This window comes from Cryptotermes secundus, unplaced genomic scaffold (genome assembly GCF_002891405.2).
Source record: "Cryptotermes secundus unplaced genomic scaffold, Csec_1.0 scaffold669, whole genome shotgun sequence".
NCBI classification, from domain to species: domain Eukaryota; kingdom Metazoa; phylum Arthropoda; class Insecta; order Blattodea; family Kalotermitidae; genus Cryptotermes; species Cryptotermes secundus.
Window position 1 is genome coordinate 110,340 of NW_019726235.1, and position 14,198 is coordinate 124,537.

A 14,198-nucleotide genomic window follows, 5' to 3' on the forward strand; every position below is an offset into this window, starting at 1 on the left:
CTATTTACGTATAGTACGCCCAAAGGAAATCTCCAACAGGAACACGATGACACCGAGAGCAACGCCGAGTCCCCAGACGAAGAAAGAAAGGGTAAAATCCACAAGCGTGAAAACCTTTATGTCCCTAGTGTCCTGAAGGTTAGCTGCGCTCTCCCGTAAAGCTTCCAGTTGCAGATTGTAGCTCATGTTCTGATCCCACTTCTTCACCAGACCCGCTTCACTCATTTTTCCGAGCAGATTGTGGATCCTTGTGGCATATGGAGAGCCTTTTGGAATCATGTATGACACAAAATACTCCCTGGGATACTCGTTGACAATGTACAACTTGTCTGGGTACTTGCTAAGAAACCACAGAGCCTCTCCCTTACTAGTCAGCATAGATACGTTCCTATAGAATGCAATGTGGTGTAGCAGAGTCTGTGAAGACATGTTCTGGATCTCAAGCCTGACGGCGAGATTCCTCATGGATGGAGACGCGTCGAATGTGTCCATCAGATTGGGGTCAAGTGTGACAATGGGAAGTCCCGACTCGTCGAGTTTCTGGAGAGTATCACTATCCGGCTGGAAATGTGGGTAAGCGACCGCGTCCAATAGAGAACTCTGGAAGCCACACATGATGACCAGGCTGAAGAAGAGACAGGATGACAGAAGCACTCTCTGAGACAAAGAAGAGATCTTCGTAAGGAAACTGAGGGACATCGTGAGGAACACGGCCATCATGTCAACAGTGTTCGTGAGGCAAGACACTTTCCTATGTAGTTTCCTCAGAACGTACCATAGCATCGCGGTGACCACGAACACGGTAAGCAAGCACATCCAGAACTGGAATGTGAAGCACTTGAAGATGACTCTCCACGAGGAAATTCGGTTTGCTTTGGGAACCACTACCACGAGCTGCATTGTGTAAAAAGCAGGCATGGTGAACTCTATCCTGTTCGTGCCATAATACTTTATATATCTTTCATTGCCCGAGATGTCTGCCTTTCTGTATATCAAGTCACCCATGGATCCCGTGAAACCTGATTCGGCTTTGTAGCCAAATCCTTTCCCGTCCGATGACTGGAGGATGACAGCTGTGAAGTTCATGAATGTGGCCAGGTTCTTTATCACTTCCCAGTCTCGCCCTTCGTATGTGCACTTGTTGGGCCTTTCGCACTTTAACTGAGCGTTGGGGAATGAGTGAAACATGTTGACTCTTATAGAATGCCCTGCTAAGTTCCATGTCCTCTCCAAGTATGTTTTAGGTAATTCTGACACTTGGTCTGGGGTCACATTAGTAACACCACGGCTCTGAATTGCATCAAAACGGTTGTACACCATTATCTCAGTGTGCTTGTCGCAAATGTTCAGATACCTCACCATGGTTACTACATTGAGAATCCAATATTTATTCCAAAGTATCTCGAATATACCTTCATAATTCTGTGGCATGTTACATGTATACCAATCATTATGCAAAATAATTATAATCAAGAAATTATCTTTTGGAGTCCATTCATTTTTAGGATATTCTGCTTCATAATTTATGTATGAATATAAATAATTTTCCTTGTAAGTTATTATAAGATATGAGTGGGACGATTCTGGGGGATATTCTCGAATTTGGTCGACTGGTTCCCCAAATGATACCACTTTCCGCATTATTTCTGAAGGATTCAAATAAATTAATATAATTGGTATATTCAGAGTTTTGTACATTACTTCAATCAGGCTGGAAATAGTGTGATTCCAAACTCTGTTGCTCAAGGAAGGTGCTAGTATTGTGAGGATACTAGTTGAATGGAAATGACTTTCACAAACTGACCAGAATGCTGCATCTTGCACAAAATCTTCAATAACTTTCTCACCATGAAGATAATGTTCTCCAAACCAATTTAGAAGTGCCGCATGTACAATTGTGGAGTATTTCAACAGAAGAACCAGGCAAAATATGAGCTTCATTCTACATTTATTTCCTTAGATATCAAATAAGTTCAAATCCCAGTGCAACTAATTCCTCTAGGTTCCGAAAAAATAATATTTAATTAAATACAATTTTAATTACTTATGCGTCGTGTTTAATATTTCATATATAATGAATTATATATTATGAAATAAACGCATCTCAATCGCTACTGGTTTCCTCACGGACTGTCCCACATCTTAGAATTCTCGAAAGTAGGGATTAGCCCCTTACATATCGATTACCGATATTGTTCGTAAAGATGGAAAGGCGTGAAATTTAATCCAATTACACCTACATTTAGGTGATTAAGTTATTGTCTTCGTACATAAATCTTATTGACACTAAATATAAACATAAAGAGAATTTCTGGAAGAAAAGGACTGAAAGCTAAAAAGTGAACGGAATGTAATATCTTATATCAGAAAGTAAGATAATTGAATTAGCCAGACAGATATATATCTTCCCAGGAAAATGTATCAACCGATCGTAACGGTTGTCAGGCATGCAAAACTTTTCGTAAAGGCGTTATGAATCCATTGACTGCTTAGTAGATTATTTTAAGGGCCTTTCTAAGCAACGGCTCGGTAAACAAACCTCAGCAATAGACGGGTTTCTATGTGGTCAGCGCCGCGACCGTCGCTATGCAACGACGAGATAAACGCGACTCTAGAACAAAAGAGGCTGTATTTTCCGTGTGGTCGGTGCCCAGGTTATATAACGACAGTTACAGACAGACTTTGACTTTGACTTTGAACAGTTTCAGTTATTTACGTGGCAGTGATAAAGCGGAGAGTCCAAGAGGGTTCAGCAGTTGGAAGTACAGGGACGAGAATGGCGCGTTAATTCTGAAGATGAATAGAGAGCGAATTAGTGTAATTTGAAGATTTTTTGTTAGTAATACTTGGAGTTTGTAATGCAGTGAGGCTGTTATAGTTTCTGTATTGGGATCCGTTGCCAGCAGACGACTAGTGAAGACTTGGAATCCTAGTGTGTGTGTGTGTGTGTGTGTGTGTGTGTGTGTGTGTCTGTGTGTGTGCGCGCGCGCGCGCGCGCGTGTGTTCAGCGGAGAAATGGAAAGTGTGTAAATCAACGACAGCGCTGTATTTATGTATTTAAGTGTGATTAAGAGAGGTTGTAAGTGTCAATAAATCAAGTCAACCGAATTTGAACCCTCCATTCTCATCGTCACGCGTGATATTTTGTTGTCAGAAGTTGGCGGCTCGGAGCGTATTGGATTCTTCAGCTGTGGGTACAACTGAAAATAAATGACAATTTGGTATCAGTAATCACGCAGCGATAAACTTGTGACAGTTGATGTTGGAAGTTTTACGGAGTGGATCAAATTAATCAGCCTATTGGATTTACGATTACATCGGGTAGTATATCGCCACATTATGGAGATGGAAAAAATTATGGAAAGCCTGCTGGAAAATATCGAAGCCAATATGTACGCCCATAGAAAAGCCAACAGAAAAAACACGCAAGAAATAGTGGCAAGAATGGAAATCAACCAATTCAGGGCGGACGCGAACCTAAAGGAACTAGAGGAAGACATAGAAATCAACGAGGCGAAGACTGAAAGAAATCTAAAGGAACTGAGAAAAGAAATTCAATCTGGCCGAGCGGAAATGAGATCCAATTTTTTTTATTGCTAGTGGGATGGGACTAAGTCCCTTGTACTGCGGATACTTCTGGCCTATTGTACCAGCCCCAGATGATAGGTGAGGGTGATTATGGAGAAATTGGTGAATGAAGATTGGAGGGTGAAACTTAAGTACGCGGGAAAAACCTGCTCCAGCGCCACTTTGTCCACCACAAATCCCACTTGACCAGAGCCGGGATCGAACCCAGGCCGCCGCGGTGGGAAGCCAGCGACTAACCGCTTGAGCTATGGCGCGGCCTGCGAGATCCACACTTAGTGCCATTGAAGAGAAGTTGGATTCTGGTTGCAAGAAAGAAATACGCATTTTCATTAAAATCCGGTCCCTAGTTATTACACATACAATAATGGTCACCCTTTCCTTGTGCGATGTGGCAAATATCCATTTATTATGAGTGAGGGGTAACCACGTTACATCATTAAGAGAAATTATTTTTTATTGCAGTCTAACGGAATTGCTGTAGTGGACTCTAACAAGCTGACCTCGCATTCCTGGTGTACATGTGTGGATTTTACAGGGAATGTCTGTTTACATACGCGCACCTTACACTCATCTAATTCTAGTTCATTCAGTTTAACATACATTTGTTTCAATGTATCTATCATAAGAAAGTCCTTTTCATTTTCAATGAAAACGAAAATATTCTCACTGTTATTAATTTTCGTGGAAAATGGAACCAGCTTGTATAATTTGTACACCGCACTGTTCACTAAGGGTATCTTCATGACGTACCCCAAAAGATTGTCATTTACAAACACTTCAAAATCAATTATTTTCATCAATACCTGCTCGTAAGCCATTCTTGCGGTGTTAGGTCACGTGGAAGGATAGAATGGGAGTCCTGAAAGGCTCTTATAATATCTCCAGGGGTGATAATATTCCTTTCTGTGCAAAAATAATTGCAAATAACAATGTGTCATACCCTTCCTTCAGCTGACCAATTAAATGTTCAATAATTATCATGTGTTGATTAGTTGCAATCAAAAGAGTGGTTTACGAAAACGTTGGTTCGTCTTCTCCACGTTTTCATTTACTTGCTTCTGCATTGTTCTCGAGTTCTCGTTTATTTGCAGTTCATTGGCTGCAATGTCGACTGACTATGATTTACCGTCTGCCATGTGGAACGCACAACAGTCATTTGTTCCTTGGCTACCTTTAGCATTGAAAGTTGCTCTGACTCTAATTCGTTTATTTTGTTTTAATAATAATCGGCGTCTTCACTTGACCAGGTACCAAATACAATTTTGGAAATCGATCCACTAAAATTAAAAACGCCTCTTTTAGTTCTTTCAGTACGTGTATAGATATTATCAAAATGAAATACCTCCTCCCCTTTATCCTTAATAATTTCAGAAATTATGCGCCGAGTTCTATGAATTCTCGATACGCTCTGAATCATCAGGGACAGGTCCGACTGAAAGGTAGAAATGGCTTCAGCTGGCAATTCTTTACACATTGCTCTAGTCTGAGCGACAAAATCTACAAGCGTATTGTAAGTCGTCCCTAATTTCGATATGTTTACATATGTTACAAGCTTCCATTCTGAAGTGTATGGTTGCACCTGACCTATGTGATCATAGTGCAGTCCGGTCGTGTCCTCACAGTTCTCGACTCTGAGGTCTATGACGAAGATGGCGGCGACTCACATGGCGCTCAAAACCAACAGCGTCTCGACTCGCTTGTCGAGCTCAAACTAAATGAAAAGCTTCAGTCTGTTGCTGTGCACTTTGAAGGTTCGTCCTCTTTGTACCTGAGCGTAATACGCAATTTACGCCTCTGACTTCGACCACGGTGTACGGTCCTATCCACGGGGTAGAAAGTTTCATAGAGCGACCTCGTCTGACCTGTTGCTGTAGCAGAAGTACAAGATCATCTTCGAGGAACGTAACCGTATTTTCCTTCTGGTCATAATATCTTTTAGACACTTCCTTCGAGTTTATTAGGGCCTTCCGTGCTACCTCATGGCTGTATCACGAAGTCTTCTCTCTCGTCGTAGCTAGGGCAACTGGGGCGGCGTTTGTAGCAGTCCTGGCATCGAAGCCTTTCTTCCGAACATCAACTCGAATGGACAGTACTTAGTGCTCGTCTGGGGAGTCGTATTATAAAGGAATGCTGCCGTTGGCAACAGTGTATCCCAGTACTGCTCGTGGCATATAAAATGACGCAAATATTCTGTAATTACTGCGTGCGATCTTTCGACACTCCTATTGCTCTGAGGCCTAAATGGAGTTGTGTTAAACATATGGTGACTGATGCAGAGTCAGATTGTATGCTTGTTCTGTGCTTACACTCACTGAGTTACACAGCACTGGGTATCACGCCCACTATTTCAAGAATTCAAGAAAAAGAAGAAACTACTTTTACTACTATTGCCTCCAAATTCAAAATAACTTCAATCCATAAACCCACTGTGAATACTAAAGAAGATGATTCTGCTCTGGGGTATTACAGGCTAAGTAAATAATCTGAAATTCTCACATCAATTATTAACAGTAATGCTAATTAATTTTTACCAGTATACAAACAAGAACATGTTTTACTCCCCACTCAGGTTTCAATTTCAATACAGTTCCTTCAAAACTGAAGTGTAGAATGAACCCTGAACTTCTGTGGAGATCTCAGAACTGGTTTTTTTGAGCCCAATCTCTAATTGAGGACGATAGCAGTGATGAAGTACTCAGTATGAGAGTTTTGTAATATGTGTGTGTAGTTGCAACCCCATGAATTTTTCTGCTACTGGGATACCCAGCTTGTTGCAAATGTCACTTTCTCCAAATCATCTAATGTCTAATGATGCTAGCAGAAATGGATCCCACAGATATTCTTACCATTTCAAGAGGCATTATGACAGCATAATGTTCTGTCATGTGACTAATCACAGTTCATCATGCCAAACTTGGTGTGGGCAACAAGTTCACTGACTCACTCATGGAGTTGAACCCTACTTGAGAAGTTGTCAATTGTGCAGCCACTCAAGAACTTCCCAGCATTTTATGGAACCCAAAGTCTCATTACCATGTTTACAAGAACTCTCCACTGGTCGCTATTGTGAGCCAGATCAATCCAATCCATACCATCCCATCCTGTCTCTCTATGATTCATTTTAATGTTGTCTACCTATTTACTCGTATGTCTTGGTCTTCCTAGTTGTCTCTTTCCTTCTAGCTTCCCACCAGTATCCTATATACACTGTTCTTCTCCCCCATTTGTGCTACATGCCCTGCCCATCTCGTCCTCCTTCACTTAATCATTCTAATTATACTTGGCAGAGGGTACAAATTATGAAACTTCTCATTATGTAGTTTTCTCCAACCTCCTGTCACTTCATCTCTCTTTAGTCCAGATATTCTCCTCAACACCCTGTTCTCAAACACCCTCAGCCTATGTTCCTCACTTAATGTCTGAGACAAAGTTTCACACCCATTCAGAACCACAGGCAAAATTATAGTTTTGTATATTCTACTTTTTATGTTTTTATACAGCAGACAAGAGGCCAGGCTTCTGGAGTGAATGGTAGTAAGCATTACCCGAATTCAACCTCCTCTTAATTTCCTCCTGAATCAGGTTTTATTTTGTTATAGTCGTTCCTAAATATCTGAACTGTGCCACATTTTCAAAACATCTGTTAGCTATCTTTATATCATGATTTTGTGAATAGGAAGTTAAAAAGCAAAAATAGAAAGCCATTATTTTCTTATTTACCTACTGATGTGCCAGTATCATCATCTTTCTCTCTGAGCTTCTCTGACAGGTATTTTTTCACCAATCGACCTGTTTCTTCTCCACTTACCTTCTTACCGACAGAGTTCTCGGCAGTGGCGGCGGCCCTTTCGCAGAAATTTACAGACAGGGTTATAGATGGCAGAATTGATGTTTAGGTGATGTTCGGCGGCTACGTTTCCAACGATTTCCAGCAAGTAACAAGGAGTTAGCAACGTCTGGAAGTCTGGAAGGTGTGGAAAGTCTGGAATGCTGTATTTGATTGAGGTTATAATCATATTAATTATTTATGACCGATGTTCAGTAAACCTGAACATCTTGTTAGACGAACTGGTAAAAAGGGAGTGGGTCGATATGACTACTTGAAACAATTAGTCTCGGAGTTTAAAGAAACAAAATCAGACGGTACGTATGACATTTTGTTGCCATAGGAATGAATGATTTTTGGTGTGGTACTTGAAACGGGTAACGAACGATCCAGAATGTGTTTCCACTGATGCGGTCCGTAGTATGCTGGTGTTTACCTCACGGTCATTTTTCAAATCCAACTATGAAGAGTGCGATATTCTTGGTTGTTATACAGGGGGGGGCATGTTGCAACTCCAAAGTACATGGCGTTGCAGCTAAGAAAACCACACCGTTCGTTTGCGGTATTCACCTCAGTTGAGTACTGAAAATATAATCTGAATGCTTTTCTTGCCATTCATTTCAGAAGCTAAGGAGCAGGTGCTTGCAAATTTGGCCAACTTTGCCTATGATCCCATTAATTATGAATATCTGCGTAAGTTAAATGTGATTGACCTATTTCTAGACCAACTTTCTGAAGAAAATACAAATATTGTCCAGTTTGGCCTTGGAGGACTGTGCAATTTAGCCCTAGGTAAGTGTTTAAGTGAATATTATTAGGCGAAACTAATGAGTAGAATAATCTTAACTCTGTTCACTGTGGTCCATCACACTAGTAAACTAAATTATTGAATAATAATTGTTAACATAATGTAGGGTGGTTGAATTTGTACATGTTTATTGCTTTTACATGTTTCGGTCAGCTGACCATCTTCAGAAGGCATAAGCTCAACGTGTTTAGAAGCTACTATTACATATTTCATTATATAACACTTAGAAGTTTTTATATGAAATTTATTTACAGTTATTTGGATTAAATCTAATTCATGCTTAATATCTAAGATCTTGAGCCGATATGGTTTGTGTCCTTGTGCCTCCTCTGTTAAAACGGAACATTGGGGTGTTACTCAGAGTCAGCAGGGGTCCTCTCAGTGATGTCCCCGTAACAAGCTAAAAACATGGGGCATCACTTGGCTCTGTCCTGAGCCAGATGACTCCAGTCCACACCCACCTGTATCTCTCTAATATCCATTTAATATTATTCTCCTGTCTATGTATGGTTGAGGCACTATGCTACAAGCTGGAAGGTCACGGGCTCAAATCCTGATGAGGTAATTGGATTTTTTTGGTTGACCTAACCCTTCCAGCCACATTATGCCCGTGGAGTTGACTCAGCCTCTAACAGAAATGAGTACCAGGAATAAATTAAATAATTTTCCTGGGGAGTAAAGCGCTGCCGGCGCGTAAGGCTGACAACCTTACTGCCATCTTGGAGCCGATTGTCTAGATCAGGCATGTCAAACTCAACTTGTACAGAGGGCCACCTCAGCCCTATAAATAATAGTCCAGGGCCACCCTTCAAAATAGAAATATACATTAGCTATCGATGCAAGGAAATTTAATTCTATTTATTATTTAGGAATAATTTCAGTATAATTACCTAAAGTCACATATATTACAGTTTTAAAAAGCAAGAGAATGCCATTTTTGACAAGTATCAAAGAGCTTTTCAATATGTAAAGAGAGAGATCACACAAGAAATTATGTTAGAAATAGCAAAACATTGAATTTCCTGCAGCCTGCTAATTTATGTCTGCGTGAGACTTCTTGTCTTCTGGTATGTTGGAAAATTGTCTTTACAAAAAATATTTCTACTAAAATTTTAATATTGATTTTAATATCAATTAGGTCTAAAAGTTGAGGGGCCGCACTTTGTGGCTATGGGGGCCGCATGTTTGACACGGCTGGTCTAGATAGTGTGGGACCCTCAACATCTCACAACCCTATGGGCCTTCACGGCCTGTTACAGGGATAGCTTTACTTTTTTTTTATGTATAGGTCTTCCAAGTTGTCTCTCTTTGAGGTTTTCCTACCGAAAACCTGTATACATTCCTATTCTCTCCAATGCCTGCTAAATGCCCTGCCCATCCCATACCTGACTTGATCATTCTAATAGTATTTTGATGAGAAGTACACTTTATGAAGCTCCTCATTATGCAGTTTCCTCTAGCCACCTGTCATTTCATCTCTCTTTTGTTCAAATATTCTCCTCAGCACCCTATTCTCAAACACCCTCAGTCTTTGTAAGTTTTGAGGTTTTCACGGCGATGAGTATGAAGAAAGTCGTCTTCTGGGTTTAGGCGCCGTGTAATCTTCGTTTTGGCCAAAACGAAGATTACACGGCGCCTAAAGCCAGAAGACGACTTTCTTCACCCTCAGTCTTTGTTTTTCCATTAATGTAAGAGACCAGTTTTCATACCCATGCAGACCTGTGGGCGAAATTATGATTTTGTATATTTTAATCTTTACAAATTTATATGGCAGGCAAAAAGACAAAAGATCCTGAACTGAATGGTACCAAGCATTGCCCAAATTTAATCTGCTTCTAAGTACCTCATGTATCAGATTTTGATTTGTTACTGTCATTCTCAAGATATCTGATAACTTGCCACATTTTCAAAGGATCTGTCAGCCATCTTTTATAATATCACACACAAAGTTTCAAAGTTTCTGGAAAGCAGGAAGTTGTGACCAGTTTCAGCCTGTCCTGTTCTGTATTTTGGCTTCCATCTGCAGGAAAGAAACCTGTCCTTAAGTCATTGTAAGTACTTGTGCCTGCCATGTCCCTTTCATTCATTCATTCATTCATTCATTCATTTATTGTATATTCCATAAATCCATATACATAGATATAGAACCAGTCACATAGTTAATATAGTACAATACAATTATAAATATATATGTACAGCTTATAATCATTATAACAGAAAAAAAAACATGTGTTAAATTTACAGTCTTACATCACTATACATAAAATTATGCAATATTAAAATTGTTTATGTTATTATCCTTATTTCTAGGCAAATTTGTTACTAAAGAATTCATCACATGTATAAAAAGAGTTTTGCAATAAAAATGTTGTCAACTGAATTTTAAAATTTTTCAAGTCATTAGACATAGATTTGATTTTTGGTGGCAAATGATTAAAGATCTTTACCCCCATGTAACATATTCCTTTTTGGAATTGTGTCAGACTAGTTTGCGGATAATGCAGATCACAGATAGATCTGGTACTACAATTATGCATTTGTGAGTTGAATGTGAACAATTCCTTATTTACTATGACAAACAGAGAGATCGACAATATATATTGAGCATGTATTGGGAGGATATCCAATTCTTGAAACAAACTACGACATGATGTTCTCTTTGTTGTATTTGTTATAATCCTAATTATCCTTTTCTGCATCCTAAACACTTTTATACTATGCGGGGAGTTACCCCAGAATATTAATCCATACGTTATTATAGAATGTACATAGGAAAAATACATAATTTTTAATGTCTCCAGTGGTAAAAAGGATTTAACTGATCGGATTGCAACGCAGGATCTGTTTAACTTATCAATTACTGCATCAATATGACTTTCCCATGTTAAAAAATTTTCAATTTTTAATTCCATAAATGATATATTAGAAATACTTGGAATTTGATTGTTTAAATAACTAACTTGAACATTTAAGTTTTTACTGTTTTTAGTTCTAAACTGTAGAAAATAAGTTTTTCCATAAATTATTACTAGCTCATTTTTCCTAAACCATTCATTTATCATCTCAAATAATTTATTTATTTTAATTTTAAATGTAGCAGGATTCTTATCAAAGATAAGGATACTTGTATTGTCTGCAAATAATATTGGTTTGGATAGGTCAGATATAATTTTTGTCTGTGGCAAAGTATAAAGTATTCAATTCCTTGAAATATCTGTGGAGTTCCACCTCCAAACCTTCATTGCACATATAACAGGTATTAATTTCATTTATTCACCTTCCATAAATCCTGTCAATACATTCTCATGCAGATGTGGAGATCGTCCTAGTTACAGTCACAACTAAGAATTAAAATTTTCATCCAGTGGCATACACATTTGTAATAAAATACTGATAAACATATACAATATAATAAATAAGTTAATTTTAGTAGTAAAAGTAATGGCAAACCTTATACAATTCGTACAGTTTTATACAAGTCTATTGATTAAAAATTCAATAGTTAAAATACAGTGTCATTAATGAGTTTTGTGTAACATACCTTAATAGTATAATAAATTGAAATAAAGACTAGTATACAGTGATATAAAGATTATGTATATCTAAAATAAATATATATATATATATATAATAGTTAACATTTAATTCATTTAATTTAAAATTTCAGGTCAAATTTTAAATGCAGTGGCCTTGAGCTGTTTTAGTATGAGTAATACCATTCTAATATATATATTAAAACTGCATATTCAAGCCCATTGCTAGTTCTTTAAAATAACACCAATTTCAGTTCTGTGTGTCAAGTACAGTCAGAGTTGGTTCATGTTTGTGTTATAATGTGTGACTGAGATGTCATTAAAATAACAGTAGGTGAGGTGGTGAGCTGTGTTCCTTTGACATGGAATGTCTCTGAAGCTGAAGTTTGGCTCTGTTGCATAGAGTAAAAGAGTGAGGTTGTCCATATTAAGGAACACAATATGTGAAGTTGTATGCAGGACTTGAGGTATCCCTCCACACCACTGCCAAAGACAGGTGCCCCATCACCCATTAGACAGGATACTGAGTGGACCACGGAGCCAGTCTGGACACAGTGGCTAAGAGAAAAATCTGTACCTTTATCGTGACTCAAACCCAGGATTTCTGCCACATAGCATAGTTTATATACTGAATGAACTGCCACAGGTTTATCATGCTACACAGTATGAGAAATTAATTTTCCTTGTGTGTATTTTTTCTTTCAAACAAATATTTTTTTAAGAAATCGATCTTTATTTAATGTGTAGCATATGATGGACTGATTAAAATCAGAATAAAATTTGTACAGCTACTTTTCATGTAGGTTCTCTGTATTGTATTTAATTAAAAATCAGATTTTTGGAGAGCAAGCGTTTGGTCAAACAGGTGATCTCTTCACTATATGTACATTATGTGCCCTTTGTGGATGCTGCAAACACACTTTACTGGGACTAACAAAGATACTGGTGAGAGCCCTGATTTGTTCACATGCGTTTGCACTTTTGTAACTTACAGACTGTTCACCGGCAACAACATTGGTCTTCTTTTTCCTTTTTTTTTTTTTTTTTCTCGATATTGAGAATAAGGAGTATATTGTGCATTGTGGTGGCGTGCGGATTGTTGCTGCTTGCTTGTCATCGCGCGATGAAGAAACGGTTCTGTCAGCAATGTCAACACTTATGTTTCTGGTCACACCACAGTCAAAACTAGGTAATGGAGTGTTATTTCAGATAACATGAAGCCATAAGCAGAAATGAAGAGTTGTGTCATCTGGGCTATAATGCCGCGCGGCCCGCTGAAAGTCTACCAATGTTCTGTTGCAGAAGACATAACCGTTCATAACAACTCTTACAAGAATATCAGTTCCTATTCAGCAGAAATGTTTCTGCATACTGTATGCTGTCATAGAGTTGAAGTTTGCATGTGCCCTTAATATTCATATCATGATTGCAATATATTCAAAATAGAAATGATTTAATTATAGTCACCTTATTATTTTTATTGTACTTTGAATGATTACTCCTTTTACATAAAGTAAGAATGTGTCCGCAATATGCACAGATGATTCAGATAGGGCAAATTTTGCATTTCTCTGCAATGAAGAAATATTTGGCAAAACTACAATGGCCCTTTGGACTTGAAATGTTAGTGGAACATCCAGTATTAGCCTGCATATGGCACAGCAGTAGACATGTAATTGTAATACAGTAAGTGAACATCAATGTCAGTGATGCAAGAGAATTGTGCTTTGAAAAATTTTGTACTTGTTTGTGGTGGACTTCTCCACTGTCATCATGGCCTTCGTAAATGCAGTACCGTGGTTCTGATAATCCACCATCCGTTTCTAGTTTCTTACAATAATTTGCACTCATTTTTAGATGTGATTTTTTTTTTTGTTCTATAGTAATTTTCTGTAATGTGACTTCATTTATAAAGATTGTGCTGAGTACAAAATGACCATCTGGTGTGGACCGTAAGGTTAATTTTGTCCTTAACCACTTTACTCCAGTTTGTATAATCACCAGAAGGTTTAATACTGTTGCCACAAAAGCCCATCTGCAGATGTTATTCTTAGTCATTAAGTGCAGTTTATACAAGGTGTGGCAATAAAGAAACCGGATTCATGCTCTAACCCTTTATTAAAAAAAAATCAGACAGTCGAAATGTTATCCCCTTCAATGTAGTCCCCTCCCCGATCCCTACACCGCTCCATGCGAATTTTCCACTGTTGGAAGCAGTGCTGCAGGTCATCTTGTGTTATGCTCTTCAAGAGTTGCGTCGCTTTTGCTTTCACTGCATCCACGGACTCGAACCTGGTCCCTTTCAGCGCAGACTTGATTTTTGGGAAGAGAAAAAAGTCGCACGGTGCTAGGTCCGGAGAATACGGTGGATGTTCCATCACTGGAATGTTGTTTTTTGCCAAATACCTCTTCACAGATAGCGCGTTGTGTGCTGGCGCGTTGT

At 38.6% G+C, this 14,198-nt stretch overlaps 2 protein-coding genes across 2 annotated transcripts in view; one reads left to right on the plus strand and one right to left on the minus strand.

Annotated features, from left to right (window-relative positions):
* Nucleotides 1-1,362, minus strand: LOC111864060. The gene has a single exon (XM_023851039.1). The coding sequence runs from the start codon at nucleotides 1,360-1,362 to the stop codon at nucleotides 1-3; it is 1,362 nt and encodes a 453-aa protein (XP_023706807.1).
* A 6,116-nt stretch (nucleotides 1,363-7,478) lies between these two features.
* The window catches only part of LOC111864067 (armadillo repeat-containing protein 7), a 7,768-nt gene continuing 1,048 nt past the window's right edge, over nucleotides 7,479-14,198 (plus strand). Inside the window, exons 1-3 of the mRNA XM_023851052.2 lie at nucleotides 7,479-7,731; nucleotides 8,039-8,206; nucleotides 12,807-12,944. Coding sequence (XP_023706820.1) covers nucleotides 7,623-7,731; nucleotides 8,039-8,206; nucleotides 12,807-12,944 — 415 coding nt within the window. The 5' untranslated portion in view covers nucleotides 7,479-7,622. The remainder of the gene's footprint in view (nucleotides 7,732-8,038; nucleotides 8,207-12,806; nucleotides 12,945-14,198) is intronic.

What these genes read in the sequence shown, in the direction of transcription:
- LOC111864060 (XM_023851039.1), bottom strand. Translation starts at nt 1,362, where the DNA reads ATGGTGAGGTATCTGAACATTTGCGACAAGCACACTGAGATAATGGTG.